General features: G+C 34.9%; 1 protein-coding gene across 3 annotated transcripts; it reads right to left on the bottom strand.

The window, feature by feature from the left end:
• Nucleotides 1–12,868: 12,868 nt before the first annotated feature.
• LOC127813855 (general transcription and DNA repair factor IIH subunit TFB5) lies at nt 12,869–20,458 on the bottom strand. Of its 3 annotated transcripts, XM_052354945.1 has the most exons (5): nt 20,248–20,458; nt 16,264–16,435; nt 14,993–15,074; nt 14,588–14,649; nt 12,869–13,208 (listed from the first exon to the last, which is right to left on the bottom strand). In XM_052354945.1, exons 4-5 carry the CDS (start codon nt 14,620–14,622, stop codon nt 13,031–13,033), a joined length of 213 nt encoding a protein of 70 aa, XP_052210905.1. In that variant the 5' UTR covers nt 14,623–14,649; nt 14,993–15,074; nt 16,264–16,435; nt 20,248–20,458; the 3' UTR covers nt 12,869–13,030. The 3 variants fall into 3 exon arrangements, with proteins under 3 accessions (XP_052210905.1, XP_052210904.1, XP_052210907.1); XM_052354944.1 differs by lacking the exon at nt 14,993–15,074 and having other exon boundaries at nt 20,248–20,446; XM_052354947.1 differs by lacking the exons at nt 14,993–15,074; nt 20,248–20,458 and having other exon boundaries at nt 16,264–16,487.
• Nucleotides 20,459–23,024: the final 2,566 nt, after the last annotated feature.

The following is a 23,024-nucleotide window of genomic DNA, read 5'->3' as shown; positions in this document are numbered from 1 at the left end:
CTGACTGGAAATTCCATGTTTTGAACTTGGAAGCTTTTACTTTCTTCCAGAATAGACTCAACTAACAAGGATCTCCAACTGAAATCTATACTTTTAAGTAGCTTCTGGAAGAACACGGCTGCTGCTCTTAACTTTTAAAAAAGCTAGCCTTGCCTTATCCAGTCAAAACTGTACATATAACGAAGGACATAAAACTAGCCTTCCCTGGGTACTTCTGTTCCTGATTCTCTGTGCAGCCACTTCTTGGGCACTCCTCAACTTCTCTTCTCCGTCGCCCGTCAGTCATCAAATCCCAGTACTTTTGGGTTTTCATACGGTCATCGTTTTGTGTTTCTAGTGTCAAACGCTGTGTTTGTGATTCTCGCCGGAGTCATAAACCATCTGCCGATGTATTGGAAGGTTTCCTACCAGTTCTTGATTTTGTTTATGGAGTAGAGGAACAAGCTGGAGAGAAAAGTGATTATGAGGATCGAAGCAGCAATCACAGTTATGGTGATGACGATGATAATGCTGTTGATGATGGGTGTTATTATGGGGTAGATGGGAATGAGGAAGATGACGATATACAGAGCAGATCTGCGGAGTACTTCATTGCTAAGGTCATTAAAGGATGGAAGGAAGAACTGTGGGAGAATCTTCAAAACTAGGATGAGGATTGATTAATGAAGAATTTCTTGATAAAATTTCTTTCTTATTCATTCATAAGAGAGCTATACAATATATAGAAGAAAGTAAAAAAAAAAAACACATAAAATCAACAACTCAATATAAGGATGTCAAATATATTGTTTTCTCCTTTCTTGTGTGAACTTAATAGCAGTTAAATTAAAGAGATATAGAATAATATAAAACATGAATCAATCAATTACAAGAACACAAAAAATTTACGTAAAAAACTCCATCAATGCAAAAAGTAAAAACCACATGATAGGAGTCCATCCAAAACTTTTACTATCAAATAAATAATGAGAATATATGAAAATCTTCTCTAATTATCAATAACTAAAGGCACATAACAATATCTCTTTAAAAATAATAACTCTTGAAACCAAATAATTGAAATAAAAAATATAAAAGATTTCACCAAATAGAAACTTGGCAACTACTACAGAAACCTGTTAACAGAGAGTTCCAAAATTGATTTCCACCGTTTAGATTGTAGATCCATGTGCTGTGAACATGCAGACCAAATTTTAGCTAAATTAGATCACGGATCGAACCCCAAACAGTCTCTTGATCAAAATTAGACTGCACATCTTTTTCAAAATTCTGCACTTTTCTTCTCAGTTTTTTCTTAGTGTGTTGGCTGCCACATTAGAAAAGGTTAAAACCCTTTAATATTTGATACTTTTTAGAACAAATATGCCCCTAAGTCTTCCATATAGGCCTAACACACATGGACTTTACTTTACCTAATTAATGATTAAATAGAAACTAATGGGCCATCTCCACAAAGGAGGAAACCAACACAAAAGAGAGACTATTCTAAACATGGACAGAATTCTAATTAGAAAGAAAGTACTAATCTATTCTAAATATAGATAGAGTTCTAATTATAAAGAAATTATCAATTCAGGGAAAAACAAATAAAAGAAAATACAAAATTAAAGAGATAGATTCATTAACTAAAGTGAATTTAGAATAGAAAATCTATGAGTAATTTTAGGAATCGTAACACTATCTCCCAAGTTAGTGAGTGAATGTCTTTTATTCTCAACTTGTTTATAATTTTTTGAAACATTTAAGTAGGTAGCCCTTTAGTTAGAATATCTACTAGTTAATTTCTTGATGACACATGGGAAGTTGTGATAAGTCCACTAACTAACTTCTCTAAGTGTCTATCAACCTCAATGTACTTGGTACAATCATGTTGGATTGGATTATGAACTATACTAATAGTTGATTTGTTGTCAAAGTATAATCGCATCGGTCCACTCACTTTAATTCTTAAATCCTTTAAAATAATCCTAAGCCACAAAAGCTCACAAATCCCATGTGCTATGGCTTAAAATTGTACTTCAACACTCGATTTTGCCATAACACTTTGTTTCTTGCTTCACCAGATAATAAGATTTTCATATAAAGGTGCAATAGCTAGAAGCAAACCTATTGTTTGTTAAGAATCATGCATAATCTGAAGGATCATATCGAGGATACATAGCATGCAACGGAAGCGTTTTTAAATAAAAACTTTCCTCGTATTGATTAGAATCTAGGAAACTTACTTTTCCTACGGATTACCGGACGGAATGAAGCGACATGCGGAGGATGGGCGGGAGCTTCTTCTCGTGGTGGAGACGACGGCTGTCCTGCAATCCTTCGGCTCCTTCGCATCAGAACTTGAAGGCTCTCTTTCGATCTTCCAAGGTATGACTCAAAACTCGTGGCCTCTTTTGGTGAAGAAGAGTAAAAGAACCTTAGATGAAAAACAACCAAAGAGAGAATATATATAGGGAGAACCCTAGGGTTAAAACCCTAGTGGGCCAAACCCTAGTGGGCCAAGTCCATTTAATTAATTTTCTAATTGGGTTAGCCCAATTAATTAATTAAAAACTAATGAACTACTATTTTATTCTAGCCTAATTAATTATGGACCATTCTGAATAAAATAATTCTCTCTCAATGTAATTCACCCAACAAGCCAAATGTATTAAATAATACATGAGTTATATTGAGCTACCCCGGGGACCAAAAGACAAATTATTCATGGCTACTAAAATGACCAAAATATCCCTACTACCTAGTAGCTATATTTTGTCATTCTAAGTGTTCCAACTATCACCATATGGTAACACTGACCCCACTAATAATTTTGCATATGCCATGTCTTTGACCTACTAGTGTAATGACGAAAATACCCCTCTGCGTAACACCCATCATTTAGAAAGGAATAATGTACTAACACCTCTCTAAATGATTTCTACCATCCTTAGATCACTAGTCCAATAATCCGTGACTACTCGAATGTACTTGCTTATCACTGGGAGCTACCCAGAAGCACACACTCTTAAGTCACGTTCCCAGGGCCTTGGATTATTTGATTATTCTTGGACAATCACAAGGGGGTGAATCACAGAAACTATCTTGTATTAGTCTGTCTTAGCTAATTAGAAACCATACTCCCAACTCAAAAGGTTATTGATCTTTGATAGACCTCACCTACAGTGAATCTAAGAATATAGCTCTAGGTTCACTAGACCACCAACTAATACTCAAGTATTAGGGTACTCGTCCACGTAGTAGCAGTGATAGACCAGCTCCATGATAATTAGTACTTTGTCATTAGCTTCTATCACAGGTCCACTCTACGCATTCCAAATGCGCTTGTACAATTAGAGTAAACGGACTGTTTACTGGCTAAGGCAAGCCATCCTCCATTAGGATCTATTGTACAATGATCTTATCATGATAGAATGTCCAGTTCTATCAAAAGATCAAGAGTAATATTTTCTTGCTTATTAAGTACCCATGATTCATGCCTAACTGTGAAGAACGACCCATCACATGAATCACTTACTTAATAGCATGGACACTTTTCCAACAATTAAATGCAAATAATATATGTGCCACAAACTGACTAAAAGAAACATCATTACCATAAATTAAACAAAACGTGTCTTTAGGGCATACATTTCCAACATAATCAACATTGATGTATGCTTCTACTAGCAACTCATTCCCTTTTTGAAACAAAACTCCTATTCTAAAAGTAGCTTTCAAGTAATGGAGAATCCTCTAAACTATCTATAGATGTTCCTTTCTCAATCACGCATATAGTGGCTAACCACACTTACTACATAGGTTATATTAGGTTGAGTATGTGAAAGGTAGACTAACTTCCCAACCAACCTTTGGTAACATCCTTTATCAACTGCTTCTCCTTTCTTTTCTCGGTCTAACCTGTGATTTGGATCAAGAGGAATATTTGAAGCCTTACTTCCTAGAACACTAGTTTCCTTAAACAAGTCTAGTACAGACTTCCGTTGTGATACAAATATTTCTTGTTTGGAATATGCTACTTCAATCCCAAGGAAGTATCTTAGCTTGCTCAATTCTTTGATTTCAAACTCTCGGGCTAGTTGGCTTTCAATCTCTTTCCCTCATCTTTATCACTCCTAGTGACAATGATGTCATCAACATACACTAATAAGATAGTAATCTTTACCTCCTTCAAGTGTTTGATGAATAAAGTGTGATCACCTTAACTTTGTCTATAGCCAAATCTCATCATAGCTTTTGCAAGTCTTCCAAATCAAGCTCTTGGTGATTATTTTAACCCATACAAGGCTTTCTTCAACTTGCAGACTTTATTAGGACCAAACTCTTCATCAAATCCCGGTTCGGGGGGGGGGGGGGGTTCCATGTATACTTTTGTTTTTTAAATCTCCATGGAGAAATGCGTTCTTCACATCAAATTGCTAAAGCTCCCATTCTATGTAAACAACAAAGGATAAAATAATTTGTATTGTATTCATATTTGTTACTAAAGTAAAGGTATCTTGATAGTCCACTCCATAAGTTTGCATATAGCCCTTCGCAATTATCTTTGCTTTGTACCTCTCGAGAGTTTTATCTGCTTTAAACTTCACGATAGAGACCCATTTGCAAATAATTACCATTTTCTCTTTTGGACGTGTGACTATATCCCAAGTCTTATTCTTCTCCATGGCCTTTATCTCTTCCTTCATCGCACATGTCCGATGCCTATCTCCTAAAGCCTCATGTAATGTTTTTGGAATTTCAAATGAGTTCAAGGTAGAAAGAGAGCTTTTGTGTTGGGTGGAGAGACAATATGAGGAAATGAAGTTAGATAATGGACGTTGGGTGCACTTTTGTGTCCCTTTTCTCAAGGCAATGGAAAGGTTAATATCACTTTTTGAGGTGAGTTGGTTATCATATGAAACAAACTCATTGTGATAATTATGACTCAAAATTTATGTTTATTTGTGATTTGGTCTCCTAATTTGATTGTGATTATGACTTTGAATTTGACTGTGATTATGATGTCAAATTCGATTTTATGTGAGATTTATCTCATCTGGAGGAATATCCTTATGAATCATCTTCTAATCAAGATATGGTTTCATGTGTACATCTACAAATGATTTTAGGTTTATAAATAGGTGTCTAATATTCTGAAATTAGTTACAGTTATATCACTTTTGTATTACCAATATTTGGTTAGTGATATTTTATTTTTTCTGCTCGTGATTTTTCTCGATTTGGGTTTTCCATGTTAAATTCTGTGTTCGTGTGTGGTTGATTGGTTTGATTGTTATATGTTGTCGATCTGATTTCGTAACACTCATTAATGCCAAAAATAGAAATACTTAAAGTTCTTTCATTACCTGTGCTCAAGTTAGGTTCATGGCTCTATTTTCGTACTTGTGAGGGCTATACTCTCCTTGAATATAGCTTTAGCAATTTTTGGTTTTTCAATTATGCAACAAACTTAAGGTGCAAGGTTGAAATTTTTGCTAGAGAGGTAATGGTTTCATTGGATTAAGCTGGAATGGTTTCAATTATTGCTATAGGTTCAGTGGAATTAGCTACGACTGTGGGTTTAAGGGAATTAGTTGTGGTTTTAATTCTTTCAAGAAAAGATGTAGAACCTGAACACACGTCTACCTTGAATAATCTCTCCCCCTAAAGATGAGTGGGAATGGGCTTATAGAAAGGTTCAACTTCATGGAATATAACATAAATATAGAAAAAAGTACGTTGGTTGGAAGGGTCACAACACTTGTACCACATTTGTGTAGAAGAGTAGCAAATGAAGACGCATTTTTTTATTCAAGGATCTAACTTGGATCGATTTGTTTTATAAATAAGTAATGCAATCAAAGACTTCAAGGGAAAGATTTTGAATAAAAACAAAGTTAAGGAAGTACTCAAGTAGTGTGGATATTTCCCAAGACTCTAGAAGAAAAAAGCTAGTTGATGAGATAAGCAACTATCAAGACTGTGACCCCAAAGAAATTTTGGGACATTAGACTAAAATAAAAGGGCACGGGATTATTTTAGGAGGTGACGATTTTTTTGTTCAACAACCCCATTTTGTTGGGGTGTTTCAACTCAGAATTGGACGATACCCTTTCTCTAAAAAAATGTGGAAAGGATTTGATTAAAATAATTATTTACATTATCAGAATGATTTTTTTTCCCCAAATTGTGTGACGACCATGTTGTGGAATTGAGGAAATAGAATACTAACTTTTGATTTTTCTTTCATGAGATAGCCAAATTGTCTTAATACAATCATCTATAAAAGAGATAAATCACATAGTCCAATTAACATTAAGAATTTTCAAAAGCCCCCAAATATCCAAAAATATTAAGAAAAAAGTTTATTACACTTTATTTATTTTGTAGGGAAAGAAACACGATGATGTTTTGTAAATTGACAAACATTTTAATTGTAAAACCCAATTAGCTTAAGAGGGGATGACTTAAACTTTCACTCTTTTAAAAAAAAATAACTTAAAGCTGAAAATAAAAATAAATTGCAAGATAACAACACACCAAGATTTATAGTTTCGACTATGCCTATTCCACTACCTTGGCCTCCTCACCAAGATTTTAGTCGACCAAACTTACTTTTGGTAGCTACCATTTTTTGTCTCTAACCATTCTCACAAAGTAGTTGGAATAATAATTTTAATGCACAAAATGTCTGAAAAACATTTATCTATTTTTAATGTTCTAATTGTATTCTAAAAAGTAGAAACAGTTTGCATTAAATACTCTGTAACAACTATAAATTCAAAAATCACCACATATTACTCGATTATAAACTGTAGTTTAATCAACTAAGTTTCGTAAATAGCGAGTGTATAAAGATTGTACTCGACTATCTTCCATATTTACTTGATTACAAAATCATTGTACCCAATTAAAAATATTATGATAGAAAGTTGTAAAGCTTTACTCCATTAAAAAGCTTTATTTAGTTGAGTATAACCAAACTCTTACTCGATTACATCAAATTACTAGAGACTTAGCAAATTTCCAAACAAACAAATACTCGATTACAAAATTAATTTACTTGAGTACATTTAGATGCTCACTCAATTACAATTTTTAAGTACTTGATTATTTTTGGTTTGACAGAAACTTGTATTATTTACTCGATTACAAATGTGTTTACTCGAGTATAAACCTATACTTACTAGAATACAATTTTACTTGTAATCGATTATATACTATGGAGAGTTAACTTATACAATTATAATGAGATTTTACTCGATTGAACTTTAGATATTCTAAGCTTAAATCGATTATGCTTATTTCAAGTGAAAGTGAAACTCGAGTACATCAAAGTTTTTGCAGATTAACAGATAAATACTCGATTACAAATAACTTTATACTCGATTAAGAGAAATGATTCAAAGACTCAATAACTTAGATTAATACTTTTACTCAAGTAATCGAGATTGTACTCAATTATTTTTCTCTTATACTCGAATAATATTTCTATCCACTCGATTATTATTATTTTTGGAATACTTGAATGCTTACAAGTCTTACTCGATTTATTCTTCTTCTATCTTTTATCTCTAATATATTGTTTTGTTCATCATCATCAATAATTATTCTCATTTTCTCATCACATTAAAACTCAACTATTAATGTATTAACCCTGTTTTAATCGGCCAAACCAACTAAGAAAAAGCATAAATCGAGAAAAGTAAAGAACATAAGAACACAAAGCTTTTACGTGTTCGGATTAATAGATCCTACTCACGGTAAAGGCTCCACCTTTAGTCAATCCACTAATAGCTTTCGATTACAACCGGATTACAAGATCACAACAATAACAAAAACGTATTGCAAATACATAAACTGAGATCAGAAAAGAAAATACAAGAACAAGTATAGAATCTGTTCTACCGATCTCAAGATCGTGCCAAGAATCTGATCTTATCAGTTACACCAAATCTCTCACGCCTCAGGTGATTCAACAACAGAGATTAAAGCAATACAACCTTACCGTGTGATCTTACCAACAAATCGAAGTCAATCAAACAAGAGAATGATTTACAAGCGAGAAAGAGTCTCACTTCAAGAGCGCCGAATATAAGGTTTCACAATGAGAGAAATAGAAGATCTGATTGCAATTAGGGCATGAAGCTGCCCTTATATACTAGTAGGCAACCAGCTGGGCTTAAGCAAAACGCATGGGCCGCATGACAAATGGGCTTGGCTCATAAAATAGATCTCGACCCAATGGCTATTTGGCCCACAAAAATAATCAGTAGATCAATCATATATACATTTAAACTGTTAGCTAAATGAACATAAAATGAAACCCAAATATATATAACAAAATGCATACAAACAACACATTTCAATTATATGAAAAATACATTTTGAATCATAAATCCTAACATCAACAATAACATAACTCTGACAATAATGAAAATCAATAACAAGAATATCTTCAAATAAGGAAGGAAACATATGCTTTAACAAAAGGAAAGAAGGGTGTTCGAGATGAAGATGATATGCTCAAACCTTTTTATTTGAGGATGCCAAAGAAGGTGGTGGTCGATAGGAGGTTGGTTTGTTCCCATTTATGCCACAGCTGAATAAGTCTTCATGTAGCGACCCATAAATCGTAGTTTAATTTAATTAGTAGTTTAATGTATTAATTTAGTATAAAGATTAATATGTTGTTAAGCATCATAATAATAATAATGGTAAGTATAAGAATAATAATATTTAACCATAGTTAATATATATATATATATTATGGAATGTATAAGGAATTGAGAGATTAAATATAGTTGTGGGAATGTATTGAAGGTGGTGTGAGGTGCTAGAGTGCCCATTTGCATAGCAGGCTCAAATGAGGGAGAAGTTGGCTAGGACGGCAGGCGCGCGTGAGATGTGCTGGCTGATGCGAGATCGAGCCTTGGGGGTGGTGCTGTCTGCTGGTTTTGCTGAAAATTAATTCCAACTAGCTTAAAGCACCAAAACGACGCCGTATGGAGCAGGAGGGGGCAACCCACGTGGCTGCCCCTCCACCAAGCTTTTCTCATTTTCAATTAAAGCCACAATTCCAGCCTTTAATGATTGCTCGGCAGCCTCAATTAATGCCTAAATTGGAGTCGTTTTGAAGCAAAAATAAGAAGGAAATTGGGCAACAACAGAACACACGGGAGCAGCGAAGAAGTGAGGAAAAATTGGAAGTTTATAAGGAAAATTCGATCTTTTTCTCATTCTAAGGATATCAGGTAATTTAAGAAGCTGAGTAATAAATTTTGTACGGTTAAAATTTTATTTAGAACTCAATTTTATTAATTTTGACGAAATTACACAATATTGCAGTTTGTATAATTTTTGTCGCGTTTGAATAGAAAAGCCCAAGGATATCTTCGAGGCAAGTTTCCTACTCCCTCTACGAAATTCCTTCCATTGTGAATTTATTTACCCTCCATTCGTTCGTTTCGGTCCGTTTATTAATTAGGGAGTTATGAGCTTTTTTTGTGTAAATTAAATTTAATAAGCTATCTTTGAGAAATTTATTTGCTGGTTGCCTACGGGGTTTTTTGTTACCCCCACGCCTTTGGGAATGATACCGAACTCATTTTGGGATTAGGTTCTTAGATGTTCGGATATAATTATGGATTCTTTGACTGCGAGTAGACTAGAGCTGTTGAGTAGTAGGGGCAACGGTCGGCTGTTTGGTGACATTGAAGTGACTATTATACGGTCTTTCTTAAGCCGACGACCGGACACTCCTAGCCACTGAAAGTCGACCAGTGTTAGGCATTGCTGACCAGCTTTGCCATTATATGATTTACTACATGACTTGATATCCTCTATTACTGTTTCATGGTTCTGGTATACGCATGGGTACAGGACGCATGTTGGGGTTTTCATGTCCTGTTTATGCTTGGACACGGACATCCTAGTATTGTTGGATTGCATCTGGCACAGGCATATGCATCGCGTGTGGTTTTCTATGTGGGCGAAGCATTTTCCTGATGCCTGGATGTATAGGCGCCAGTGTATCTAGTTGATACTTACTACGCCTTGCATCTTATATGTGCATTGCATGGTTACTATATGTTCAGCAGTCTCGGACGGGAGAACCGTTGAGGGAGCCTGGGGTTCAGTTATTCAGAGGCTCGGGTGTTGGGAGCACTGATCGGAGGAAGTGCGCACAGATTTGTTAAAGACTTATGTTGCCTTTCAAGGCAGCAACAAGTTGGTATGGGACTTGGGTGCCGGATGTCTTGTGTGGGCTCCAAGGACCGATATGTGATTTCATTATGCTATACTATTGTGTTGTAGCGTCTCATGGCTTATGTGTATCTGTGGGACTATGTTTGGGGAGTTCACTCCTTCTATTTGACTTATTGCCTTTCTTTTTTTATAAACTTGCCGAGTCTTGCGACTCACCTTACTTTCTATTATTCTAGGTAAGCGAAAAACTAAAGTTGAGGGCGAGGATTGCAGTACTTAGCAGTCGCGTTAGTATGATGTACAGTTAGTTTCCCCTTCGTTGTCTCTAATATTTTGATAGGATTTTTGTCTCTTTATTTTTTACTGTGCCGGGTCGTTCTTTGTATTTTCTATTTGTTGGTACAGGTGTTTATATGTATTTATATACCGTGGGACCGTTATACCAGCAGGGTACTTGCGTGCATGCATGTAGATAGCTTTGCTTTCGCTGTTTTATTTCTTGTGTATGCATGCTCGGGGTAATTCTCCGTCTTGTGTTTCATTCTTTTCCCTTCCATAAGCGCTCTCGTTCAGGTAGTCCGGGTGGTTGGGATATCCGAGCGGGGGTGTTTACACTTCAAGGTAGTGCAACCTATCACATTTTCTAGCAAATCCAATTGTTTTCCCTAAGACTAGGGTTTGAAAAACACAATGAGAATAAAAAAAAAAAAAAATTTGCAATGAAGTTCTTTGGTGATATTGTGAATAGAATTGAGATTGGTGGTAGTTTTGGGACATGTAGGACATTATTTAAGGGAATCGTGGGGGTTAGATGAAGATTATCTTAGTTGGCGATGACAATGGAAAAAATGTTTGCTACCATAATTTCTTGATTTCCCAAAGTGGATTTATAGAATAAAAAAGAATAGCATTATGAGTTATGTGATCAATTACACTCGAATCAACAACCCACGAACTCAAATGTGTAGCATTTGAAGCTTTAGCAAATTCGATTAAGAGACATCGACTTAGGCAAGAGAGCAAAAACTTAAAACTTATTTCGAGTGACTCCAGGAGGTGTCACAACCTTTTTCATTTTCTCTTGGTTGAACTCCTTGAAATCTTCTTTGTTTTGAGTTAGTCCTGACGAGGTCTCTTCCTTGTTGGTCATGTTGGCTTGACCCTGTACATGACCTTTAAATCCTCTAGTTTGAGCCAAAACTTGTGCCTTCTCATGCAGCTTGAAATAATTATCTTAACTATGACGTGATTTATTGCAATAAGTACATCATAGTACATCTTTATTGGACTTTTTTTTTAGAGTCAGGTCGAGTGTTGTCACCAGTCCTCTATCCCTCATTCTTTTTGTCTCCAACCTTTTGAGACACCATCACTAAAGCTTTAGATGTATCGATTCCAACAAGACACCTCATTGACCTTCCTCAACTCTAACAATGAAAAAAATTTCACAAAGGATTGGGATTAGGTCCTTACCAAGGATTTGTACTCTAATTTGGTCATATTCTACGTTCAACCCTGTTAGGCATTCGATTGCTCTATCATGCTCCATGACCTCCTGGAAAATTTGAATATCATCATTACATTTCATCTTTAAGTCTCGGTACTAGTCAATTTCCAGCCAGAAACCTGCCATCCTATTGTAGTAGTCAGTGACATGCATGCCTTTTAACTCAGAAACTAGAGCAATATCCTTCTTGGAATAGGTTTATTACAATGTTCCCCGTATCCTTCTTGTGGTTGAGAGGAACATCACATTCCAGCTAAGCTCCAATTTCATGGAGTTCTATGGCCATGACATAATCTATAGAATCCCCTTCATCCTTTGTCTTGATCATGGATCTTTGGTGCTTAGACCAGTGCCAGATAGGTGGTCCATCTATCCTCGCCCCTTGAGAAAGTTTTAGACAATTTGACTTGCAAATAGTTTGTTCCATCAAGGCGGTAGAACGAATTCAAGCTTTGGAGTTTACTGCCTGATCCGTTAAGGCAGTAACAATAAAAGGTTCACTTATAGGGGCAGAGGGTACATTAGGTGCAAAGGTGTCCGTGGAGATTATCAACATCTTAAGACAAGAGGGTTTTAAGGCTGAAAGGTGCGGGACCATTACAATGAAAGGCAAGAAGGAGAACGATTACAACAAGAATGTAAGACAATTAAGGCCAACAAAAAGAAGCCTAGAAGAAAGGCTGTGATCTCATGAAGAATATCTTGATTCTTGATAAAATTTCTTTCTTATTTATTGACAAAAGAGTTGTACATCATATAAAAACAAGCTTATTCTAAACGTGGATAAAATTCTAATTACAAGAAAAGTATCAATCTGCTCTAAATATGGACAAAATTCTAATTACAAGGAAAGTATCAATATAGCAAAACACAGATAAAAAAAAAAAAAAATACAGAATTAAAGAGATAGATTCCTAAACAAAAACAATTTCGAGTTTGAAATAGAAAATCTAGGAATAACTTCGGAGTAATTTCAAGAATCGTAAGAATTGGTATTAAGTGGTGTCATATCCATCCCATACGGGTTGGCCTGATGAGAAAAGGTTAGCTTCCTAATCAAGGTTCAAACCTTCTTGAAATGAATAATACACAGAATTCTGTGCGCATACCAATGCAGGTGTTTTGTGAATTATATTACCCAGCACACCCGGCTAGAACTGCTATTGGCCATTGATACAAATGCAGAAAGAATTACGTATTTCTATGTTGATAAGATGGAACTGTTGATGGTGCTCGTACAGATTCTTAAGGAAAAGACAAAATGATTTATATTTGGGTATGCTTGATAAGCTTTCAGACAGTTACAAGGCACATATAATAATGAAGGCCAAGTCAAGTAGGCTTCTCATAGGAATTCTGGTCCCTGAACTCTGAAATGGCACTTCTTATCGTTTCAGCCACATGGGGCTGCACAAAGAGGGTTGTATTATCCAAGATGTGTATGATGAACTTCTGTGAAGTGGGCAGTGAATTGTTCAAGTTGATGATAAATTGCGCCATGGGGACATCGCTGCAAGAAGGCAGAGCAGATTGTTATTTACTGACACAGGAATGGTTTGGAAGAAAAGCAAACATCTGGTGCCGCATGCTTAAAGACCTATAAAACTACTACAAATGACAAGCCTTGTTCATCATGTCATCAAGAATCAAATCTTAGTTTCCTTCCCTTATTTGTCATTTCAACAAGAAGCAAACCAAGCACATCCAAATACCTATATCACCTATCATCGATGCAGCCTCTAAAGGCAATTAGCACCTTAGCAGGTCCTTCATGAAGATAATTTAGTTCTAGAAACACAGAAACAGGGTCAGACTGCTTGCTCACCAAAAGGAAAAAATAGTTGTCTGCAGCAAATAGTAAAATTATGCTTTTAATTAACGGATGATTCTAACTTTCCATCCAAGGCAGCATTCACAGACACATAGACACAGATTGATTGATCTAAAAAGGGTTGGTCAGTGTATCAATTCTACAACAAACTTTAGAACTTATCAATTTTATATCAATTCTAAAATACCGTTAAAACTTACATAAGTAATACTCTTTTGATGTACTAAATAATGATTTTTCTTCTCCGTTTTCATACTTAACCATGCACATAATGACAAAATTTAATTCTGTACATGGTCAAGTTGTGGAAAACATTCAAAAAGGAATAATAACATTCCTTTTTAGAAATTTATTTTTGATATTTTCCAATTCATGGTATAAAGTTAAAAAATTATAGAATTGAGTTTTCTATTTTCTAGTTGGAGATTCAACCATTCATTAAAAATTGCTGTTGTAAATTAGAAAATATTTTCTATAACTAAACAGGCCCTATAATTTTTAAATTTTGTTGTAAAATTGATACACTGGCCAAAGTTTAGTATTTTTTTGGTAATTAACCAATCTCAAAAGGCCAAGATCCTTGACCTTACAGCATATATGTTGGTGATCATATAATTCTTTGACAAGTACAAGATAAAAAAATTAAAAATAGAACATGTACAGATAGAAAGATAAACTAATTGTTTTAACAGTCTGGATTAAGCATGAATCTGTAGTATAAGAATATTGTTCCATTGGCAAGTATTAAGTCTACTTTAATAATTCTCAAGTTCCAACAGTGACACGCCTTCAAGTTACTTATTGATATCATCAAGTACATTTAATTTTTCTTCCAGAACCTAGTTTTATTTTTTTTAAATGAACAGAGTCCTGCATGACGCAAGAAGGGCAATCTACCAATTTAGCACTTGGTGAGCTGTCCACATAAATGTTCACTAAAGTATTCCCATACGTAGATTCAAAAAAAGGAAGTAGTTGACTCTATGAGATAAACACACACATCAGGATAGTAGCAGACCTAAATAGTAAAGAAGGATGAGGTGGAAAAACAAATTTACCATGAAATGAACAGTCCTTTGATAGCATTAACCATGAGTTGTTTGCAACTTAGCAGTACACCCTGCAACATAAAAACAGATAAAACAAAACAAAAAAAAAAGACTATTGACAACCAAGTAATATAAAACAGGAAACAAGTGGAGCTAAACCATAAACACTCTACAAGCATGATGTTGACACCTTAAAGTTGATGTTTTCATTATCAAATAGCCAATGCAACTAATTTCATCATAGGTGCTACTCAAACTATTTCTTGTTTGCACATAAAATGGTAGTGCTGTTCCATGGCTGAGCACCTTTTTTTGCCAACACCACCTTACAAAAATTGAATTAGAAACATTTGCATAAATCTATCATCATTAATGTTGTTTCTTGGCACGTAATAAGAAAGTAAGATGCATCACCAATATCAGCCATGTCTTTCACCATGCTGTCTATCCTGCTTATACATAACTCTATTCTTGCTATCACAATCAGCTCTCCGACCTTGAAATGATTGGTATGTTCAATAAAAGCAAGGTCAATAGAAAGATTGGCAGCAAGAATGCAATGAATCAGAATGACAATTGAAAAGGCATTGAAATTCAAGGGATGTATCAAATAATCCGACTATGAGAGCAAAATGGGGATGGAAACCACTGCACTAGAGGGGCCTTCCTTGAGTTCCTTTCAAAAGTGTTTGGTTCGAGAGAGAGAATGGAAAATTTAGGTTAGTTTAACAAAGTTAGTAATGGAAGGGTTTTTAATGTTAAACACAGATTCAGAAAATCAAACACCATTTTCAGTTTTCATTTTCATTTTCATTTTTCTTACAGCTCACAGCAAAATCAAACAACATTCACACTTTTCATTTTCTTTAACAGAAATGGAATGGAATGGACTGGAAAGAAAATGATATAATGAAATGGAATGAAATTTTTTTACATTGTTTTCAAATGGCCCCTTAGCGATTGTCATTACTTATTTTCCCAGAGAAGACATATGCCAAAATTGTGGGTCGGAGTGGATGATCTCTAACTTATTTATTAGCTTCATTGGATTTATTTTTATGGAATTATTGATTTGCAACTTTATAATTTTATGAGTTCTGTTGGATATGTAACCTGTATATCAATAGGCTATTTATTATAACAGTTGTATTTGATAGTTTCTCAGCAATTCTTAATATCACATGGCATCTCCTCTCGCCTAAAATTTTTTCACATTTTATTATACAAAAAGTTTATGATAAAAACCAACAATTTGTAATTTGAGTATTGAAACTTAAAAATTTTAAAACATCTCATTTGAAATTAATCTATCTAAATATATCTCATAAAACTTCTAATTTGAAGTAATTCATTTGAACTTTTTACAGTTAAAATTGTATTTTATAGATAAAAGAATTTGAAATAATTTCTTTTGAAATTAACCTATCCAATTATATGATTCGCCGGAGCCTGAGCTGGCCAAAGCCTGGCGAGCCCGGGCTCGGGCTCGGGCTCGGGCTCGAGTTCGAAGGAACAAAAGATTTCAGCAGTAAGACATTTCAGCTTTCTTAGGGTTTCTAAGGAACAAAACAGGATAAATTCTGTGTTGAATCAAACACAGTGTCCAACAATATTTAGGAACACTTGCACAAATGACGAGCAGTTGATTACACATAATAAATTGAAGATTAAAAGAGAAGTGTTACCAATGTGCAGAGTGGACGGATTGAAGAAGAAGACACCTCTCTCTCTCTCTCTCTCTGCGACGGCGAGGCAGCGAGAGGGGCGAGGCAACGGCGAGGCGGCGACGAGAAGGCGAGAGCGGTGGACACGCCGGCGGGCGGGCGGCGGCGACGGCGATGGGTCTCTAGTCTCTTCCTTCCACAATGCAATTCAAATGCAATTTCAAATGAATCAATTAGGGTTTGAACTGTAACAATATTATTTATATCATAAAAATTATAAACCAATTTCGCCTACTGTCTATTTCATTCAAACCCTTAGAGTTTTGGTTATTTTTCACGTAAACCCCTATCTATTTTACTTTTTAAGTATTTCATATTCTATAATTTCTTTTTTTTTTCAGAAAAAATAACAATAATCAAGGACGATGTTTATAACATATTAAAATGCTCAAGAGGAAAATTTAGGTGAATGACAAATATACATATAGATGGTGGATTATAATATATAGTTTGGTTGAATTAATCTTTTTCATTGATCAATTAATTTTTGTAATCTATATATATAGTTAAGAAGTATTAAATATATTTTTTATAATAAAACTAACAATAAATAGTTAGACTCAAAAAATAAGATATAATAAATATATAATATCTGAAAATTAATGTATGGTGTGTTTTGTAACATATAATATATAAAATAAAAAAGTTTTTATTCTTCACATTACTCAAAATATGTATAAATTTTCTTATCTTTTAAATAATTACTATATTTTCATGAAAATATTATTTATATATATATATTGATGTAATATTATATAATTCATAATATTCTTATTTAAAATGAATAATAATTCTAATCACCATTATGAATTATTATTAGCCGTTGGAGGTTTCAATAATAAAAACGGTCGACAGATTGCAACAAATAATCAATTGTTTACCAAATGCGTTTTCGAAAAAAATCACTACAACAAATAGTAAAAATCATTGTAACAACAGTAAAATTACTATAGTTACAGATTTTTTGATATAACATTTTTAATCAAATATAATATAATTTTTCAAATGCTATTAAAAAATTTATCACAAGATTTTTAGCATTGGATTGTATGAAAATAATTTTCATTTTTGTGCTTAATAGAACATATAAAGGTAATTTGAAACACCAAGTTAATAATCATTAACAAAATAATTTCATCATCAAAACTATATCAATAGCAAAACATCAGCCTCAAGCATGGCATTGTGCCTCAGTGGTCATGAAGCGCACAGCGTTACGCCTCATGCCTAGGCACACCGTTGATAATTATATATGTTGTAAACCAGTCTTAAGCAGTCTGATTTCGAGGTGGCTTTCGAAGTCCATATGGATGCATGAGACAGGGCCATTGGTGGGGTACTTATGCCCGGACATTCGGTTACCTTTGAAAGCCAAAAATTGAATGATGCTAAGTAGCATTATTTAACACTTGAGGAGGAGATGTTGACAGTGGTGCACTATTTGCAGTTGTGGCATGTTCATTTACTTGGGACTACATCTGTGGTGTGAACTAATAATCTTGCTAGGACATACTTGACACTCAAAAGAAATTGACTGCCAAGTAGGCCCATTGGCAACAACTTCTATCTGAGTATGATTTCATGTGGGAGCAAAAATCTGGAGCAATCAACAAAGTGGCAGATGTACTGTGTCATAAGCAAGCGGAAGTAGTGGTGCTAGCCACTAGTTAGATTAGTGTAGACTTTATTGATAAGATTTGAAAGCATACTGGCACTAATGAACTATAATAGAAATTGTAGCAATAGGTTGTTGAGGGAATGGTATGTCGGTTTTGGACAGAAGATGACTTGTTGCACACCTAAGAAAATAGGTCATGTGTTCCTTGTGGTGGTGGGCTGAGACAGTTTCTATTGAGAGATACCCATAACACGACATGGGAAAGATATCCAGCCATGGAAATGATATGTGTGTTGTTGTCCTGAAGCTATTGCTGGCCAAAGATGGAAGATGACATAGAGGCCTATGTCAAGACCTGTCGTGTATGTCAACAAGACAAGGTCGAACGGGGGAAAGAAGTGGGTTTACTACAGCCTCTCCCAATCCCCGATGATCCATGGGTGTCAATTTCCATGGACTTCATTTCTGATTTTCCTAAGGTGGATGGGAATGACATGATCATGGTAGTTGTTGATTGGTTCTCGAAATATGCAGTCTTTATTCCTTCACAGAATGCCTGCAACACAGGGAATTTTCAAACACGAGAAAAAGTACATTGGGCTGTGTTATGTGCCTAGGGTTTAGCCTAGGGTTTGGATTGGAATTTGAAAGAATTCGAGAGAATTAAGACCAAGAACAGAAGGATTGGAGAGAGAATTGGACAAAAATGGGGAAGATAATAGACAAAAATGAGGGAGAGTTATAGACAAAACAGAGAGTGAGGGAATTAAAGAGAAAAACTAGAGGGAATTTGAGAGAGAATTGATGAGAGGGAAAGCTAAAATTCAATTATCATTCAAAAACATACATTTTCTAACTACCTTAGCCTATTTATAGGTTATTCCAACCTATCTAACTGAGAAATACAACTATTATCAGCAATCTAGAGTACAATATAGTAATGCATGTAAACTAACTACTATTATATTTACTAATTTATCCTTGGGGATCCTTGGGGTTGTGATAGGTTGCTAGAAGATGGTAGTAACTGTGATGCTAGATTTATAGTTTGGTTTTGGACCACTTTGTTTAATTTGATGGGTTTGGAGTTTAAAGTTTTTAACTGTTAATCATTTACAAATTGATGGGCAAATCGAGCAGATAAATGCACTATTGGAAGAGTATCCAAGGCATTAAGAGACTATCAGCCACAATATTGGGTGAGTTTACTGGACATTGTGCAATTTTGTTACAATATACACAAATCTCCTGCAATTGATTAAACATATTTGAGTTGGTAATAGGTTAAAAGCTTTTGACACCACATGAAGTGGTCAGTACTAAATCATGAGGGGTCAAATGTCCTATGGCCTATCAGTTTGTCAAAGGGAAACGGGATTTGCTTGATGGGCACTCACAGCTTAAACAAGGTTGCTAAGCGAATAAAGAAATATGTTGATCAAGGGAAACATCCATTAAGGTTTATTGTGGGTGACAAGGTTTGGCTAAAACTTACGTTGCAAATTTTAAAACATATCACCAATAAGAAGGTGCATCAAGGATTGATTCCAAAATATAATGGGTCATTTGAGGTGATGAAAAGGGTTGGAAAGGTTACTTACTGACTTACATTATCAGAGAAGATGGAGATTCATCCAACTTTCCAAATAAGCTTCATAAAGCCTTACTATGAAAATAGAGATCTTACAAGATTGCAAGCTAAGAGGGCTCCTCCAACAATTCGAGTGCAGCATGATCGAAAAATTGAGACAATTCTTGATCATCACACATTGAGGAAAGCAAGAAGAATAGAAAGGTCTAATATCTAGCAAAGTGGAAGGATGCTTTAGATGGGAAACCGAGTTGGCAAAGTGATACAGCCTTGTGGCAGTATCTTAAAGTTTCATTTGGAGTTTAGATTATGGGATTTAAACATCTTTGAATAACAAAAAGCTTATAAATTATCAATATCTATTGGTCTTTTTTTCCCATTGTTTGCTCTCACCAGCAAACAGAAAGGAAGGCCATTTAGCTATGTTTTCTTAAAATAGCTTTTAAGTTATGGTACTTTTAAGCTAATAAAATGTCAAGCAGAAAAAAAAAAACATTCCCCAACACACATCTATTATTCCGGTTTATCTCTCTTTTTTTTGTTTTCTATATATCCATTCAATTGAATCATCTCTATTTTATCCATCGCTATTTGAATTCTTCATCTATTTGAATATATGTTTTCCCTATTATTTGTTTCAACGTCTCTATCAACATCCAACAAATTTAACACATCTAAACCCCAACAAAACACATGAGATCCAACAATAAATTTGTTCACAACAAAAATCACGCACCTAATAGGATCTGAAAAGTCTGGAGTGGCAAAGATCGATTCACAGCATGGTCATAGCGCCAATGTTGGAGCAGGGACGTTGCACGCCGCAAATGACAAGGTGAGAGAATAAAGTGAGGAAACAGCGAGGCCTCAACAGCTTCTCGATCTTGTATCAACTGGATTAGCGGTAAATGACAGGAGATCTGGGACAAGGGACGCCACTTTTCGCTTTCAGGTTTTTGCAAAAGGGAAATTTTATTCTTAACCACAAATTTACTCTCTTCAACCACTTTTCAATATCCCTAAAATAATCTCAAGTAAAAATTTAATTTTACCGTTTATCTTTAATGCCCAACCACCCATACTAGGCAATCACCTGATATCGCACTTTTTTCCATTGACCAAACTCTGTAATTTTCTCTCACCCGTCGTCCGTCGCAATTACTTATTATTTTATACTCGTCATCGAAAATTGAAAAACTATTTTCTCTTCAAGGTTACTCATTTCTCTTGTTTCACACCCATCATTACTCAACCATTTTCTCTCAAAATATCAACAAGTCGAAGTTAGCCATGGATTACTACACTCAAATGTTGATGACGAATTGGGGAGAGTTTGACGAAGAAGATAACAACTACTCAAAAAAATAACATCACACACAAGTAACTATAAATCTTGTATGTATTAGTGTGTGTTTGTAAGGATTTGGGAAGTTGAAAACTCAAAAGAATCCCTGGTTTTCCGAATTAGTGTGTATGTAAATATTATATGTATTAGTGAATTTTTTGAATTCTAGAATTCGAGAAATGCATGTATTTTTGAATACCAGGGTTCGGGAAGCACGGTGTTTCCCAAATCTTGAGATTCGAGAAACACCGTGCTTCCCGAACCCTGGGATTTGGGAAGTTGGGTTTTTGGATTTTTAATTGATGTTTTATTTTATTCATTTTTTTTCTTATATCTCAGAAAAATTGATTTTGCAATTCATCAATCATTTGATATTATTTAACAGTTAACTACTAATGAGGTATAATAGATTTTTAATAAATTTTTTAAAATTATTATTTTAATTAGAGAAAAAATATATCTAAATATTTTTTTTCTATTAGCTCTTTGATACTAGAGAAACACTAATTAGATGGGCTAAAAAAGTTGAAAAAGGAAATGGAATTGTTATTGTGAACACAATGGAAAGTATAAACCATCAAAAGATAAAGAAGAAGTAGGAAAATTAAAATGCAAATACACAAGATCAAAAAAATATCATTATCCATTTGAATTACTTGCCACTGCAAAGTGATAAATTTGTCCATCTAACAATTATAAGCATGACATGCAATATAGATTTAATAAATTTTTATCAATAAATATAAATATTAATTATAAAATTATCAATTACTTATAAATCATGTACACTTACATCTTGAACATATCTAATTAAAAGTTCGAGAATAACTTATTAAATAAATATTAGACTCTTGATTACTTTTAACCATAATAATAATAATATATATATATTCTATACATATTGCACCTGGCAGGTGCAATATTGTATAATATTTCAATGTGTAATATTATATGTATTATGATAATAATTGGAAATTGAGAGCCTCTGAACTCCAGAGTTCGGAGGCTCCCAGCGTCTCCGAACTTCAAGGTTCAGAGGTAATATATATATTATGTATAATATTGCAAAGTGTGATATATATATTATGTATCATAATATTCATAATATATTATATATTATGATACAGGTGCAATATGTATAATATATGTGTAATATTGAAATGTGTAATATATTATATTATTATATAAAGTGAAAATTGAGAGCCTCTGAACTCTACGGTTCGGAGGTTCCCAACACCTCCGAACTTTAGGGTTCGGAGGCAACTAGCGCTTCTGAACCCTGAAGTTCGAAAGCGCAAGTCGCCTCCGAACTCCATGGTTTGAAGGCGCTAGGGGTGGCGGTGGCCGATCCAAACTCCAGTGTTTTGAGGCCGCCACCTCCTCCGAACCTAGCAGGCACTGCCACCGCCACCTTCATCTTCTCGTCGACGTAGTAGGACGTTGGCGAGATGAAGAAGGCTGGTGAGATGAAGGAGCTTCACTTCTTCTACCACGTACCATACCTACAAAATAACACAAAAATATTAAAGAAAATTATTAACACTATAATTACAATAAAAAAAATTATTAACACTATAATTACGATAAAAAAAATTATTAACACGAAGCACCCTGACCCATCACACCTCCGAACCCTAGAGTTCGGAGGCACAGGTTGTCTCTGACTGGGTTCAGGGGTGATGCTGTCTCCGGGTTCGGTGGCGGTGACCGATCCGAACCCAAGGTTCGGAGGTTGCAGCCACTGCCTCCGAACCCAAGCGGCCATTGCATTCGCCTTTCAAACCACCTTGCTGAGAGGTGCACTCTCCGCCTCCAGCCTCCAAGTTCAAACCAATCGTAAAATGTACAAATTACCTATAATTATTTGGTGAGATGAGGCAGACCAGGCGCAGAGCAGAGACGCGACGGCTGTAGGGAAGGCGATAGCGGCGAGTGAGGGTTGCAGAGAAGCAAAGGTTGTAGAAAAGAGGACGACGACAAGTAGTTGTAGGGAAGGTGACGTGCGGGTGATGTATGGGATATATGAAGGTAATTTTGAAATATAAGTGACTGCAAAAAGTAATAATAATGGCTATGAAGAGTAATTATTAAATTTATTTTAATTATGGCTGTGAAGAGTAAAAACGTGGCTGCGAATAGAATTTCCCTTTGTAAAATGGAGGAAAAGG

This window comes from Diospyros lotus, chromosome 12 (genome assembly GCF_014633365.1).
Source record: "Diospyros lotus cultivar Yz01 chromosome 12, ASM1463336v1, whole genome shotgun sequence".
NCBI classification, from domain to species: domain Eukaryota; kingdom Viridiplantae; phylum Streptophyta; class Magnoliopsida; order Ericales; family Ebenaceae; genus Diospyros; species Diospyros lotus.
The sequence above is the reverse complement of the archived record's forward strand: the minus strand, read 5'-3'. Positions and strand labels throughout refer to the sequence as shown.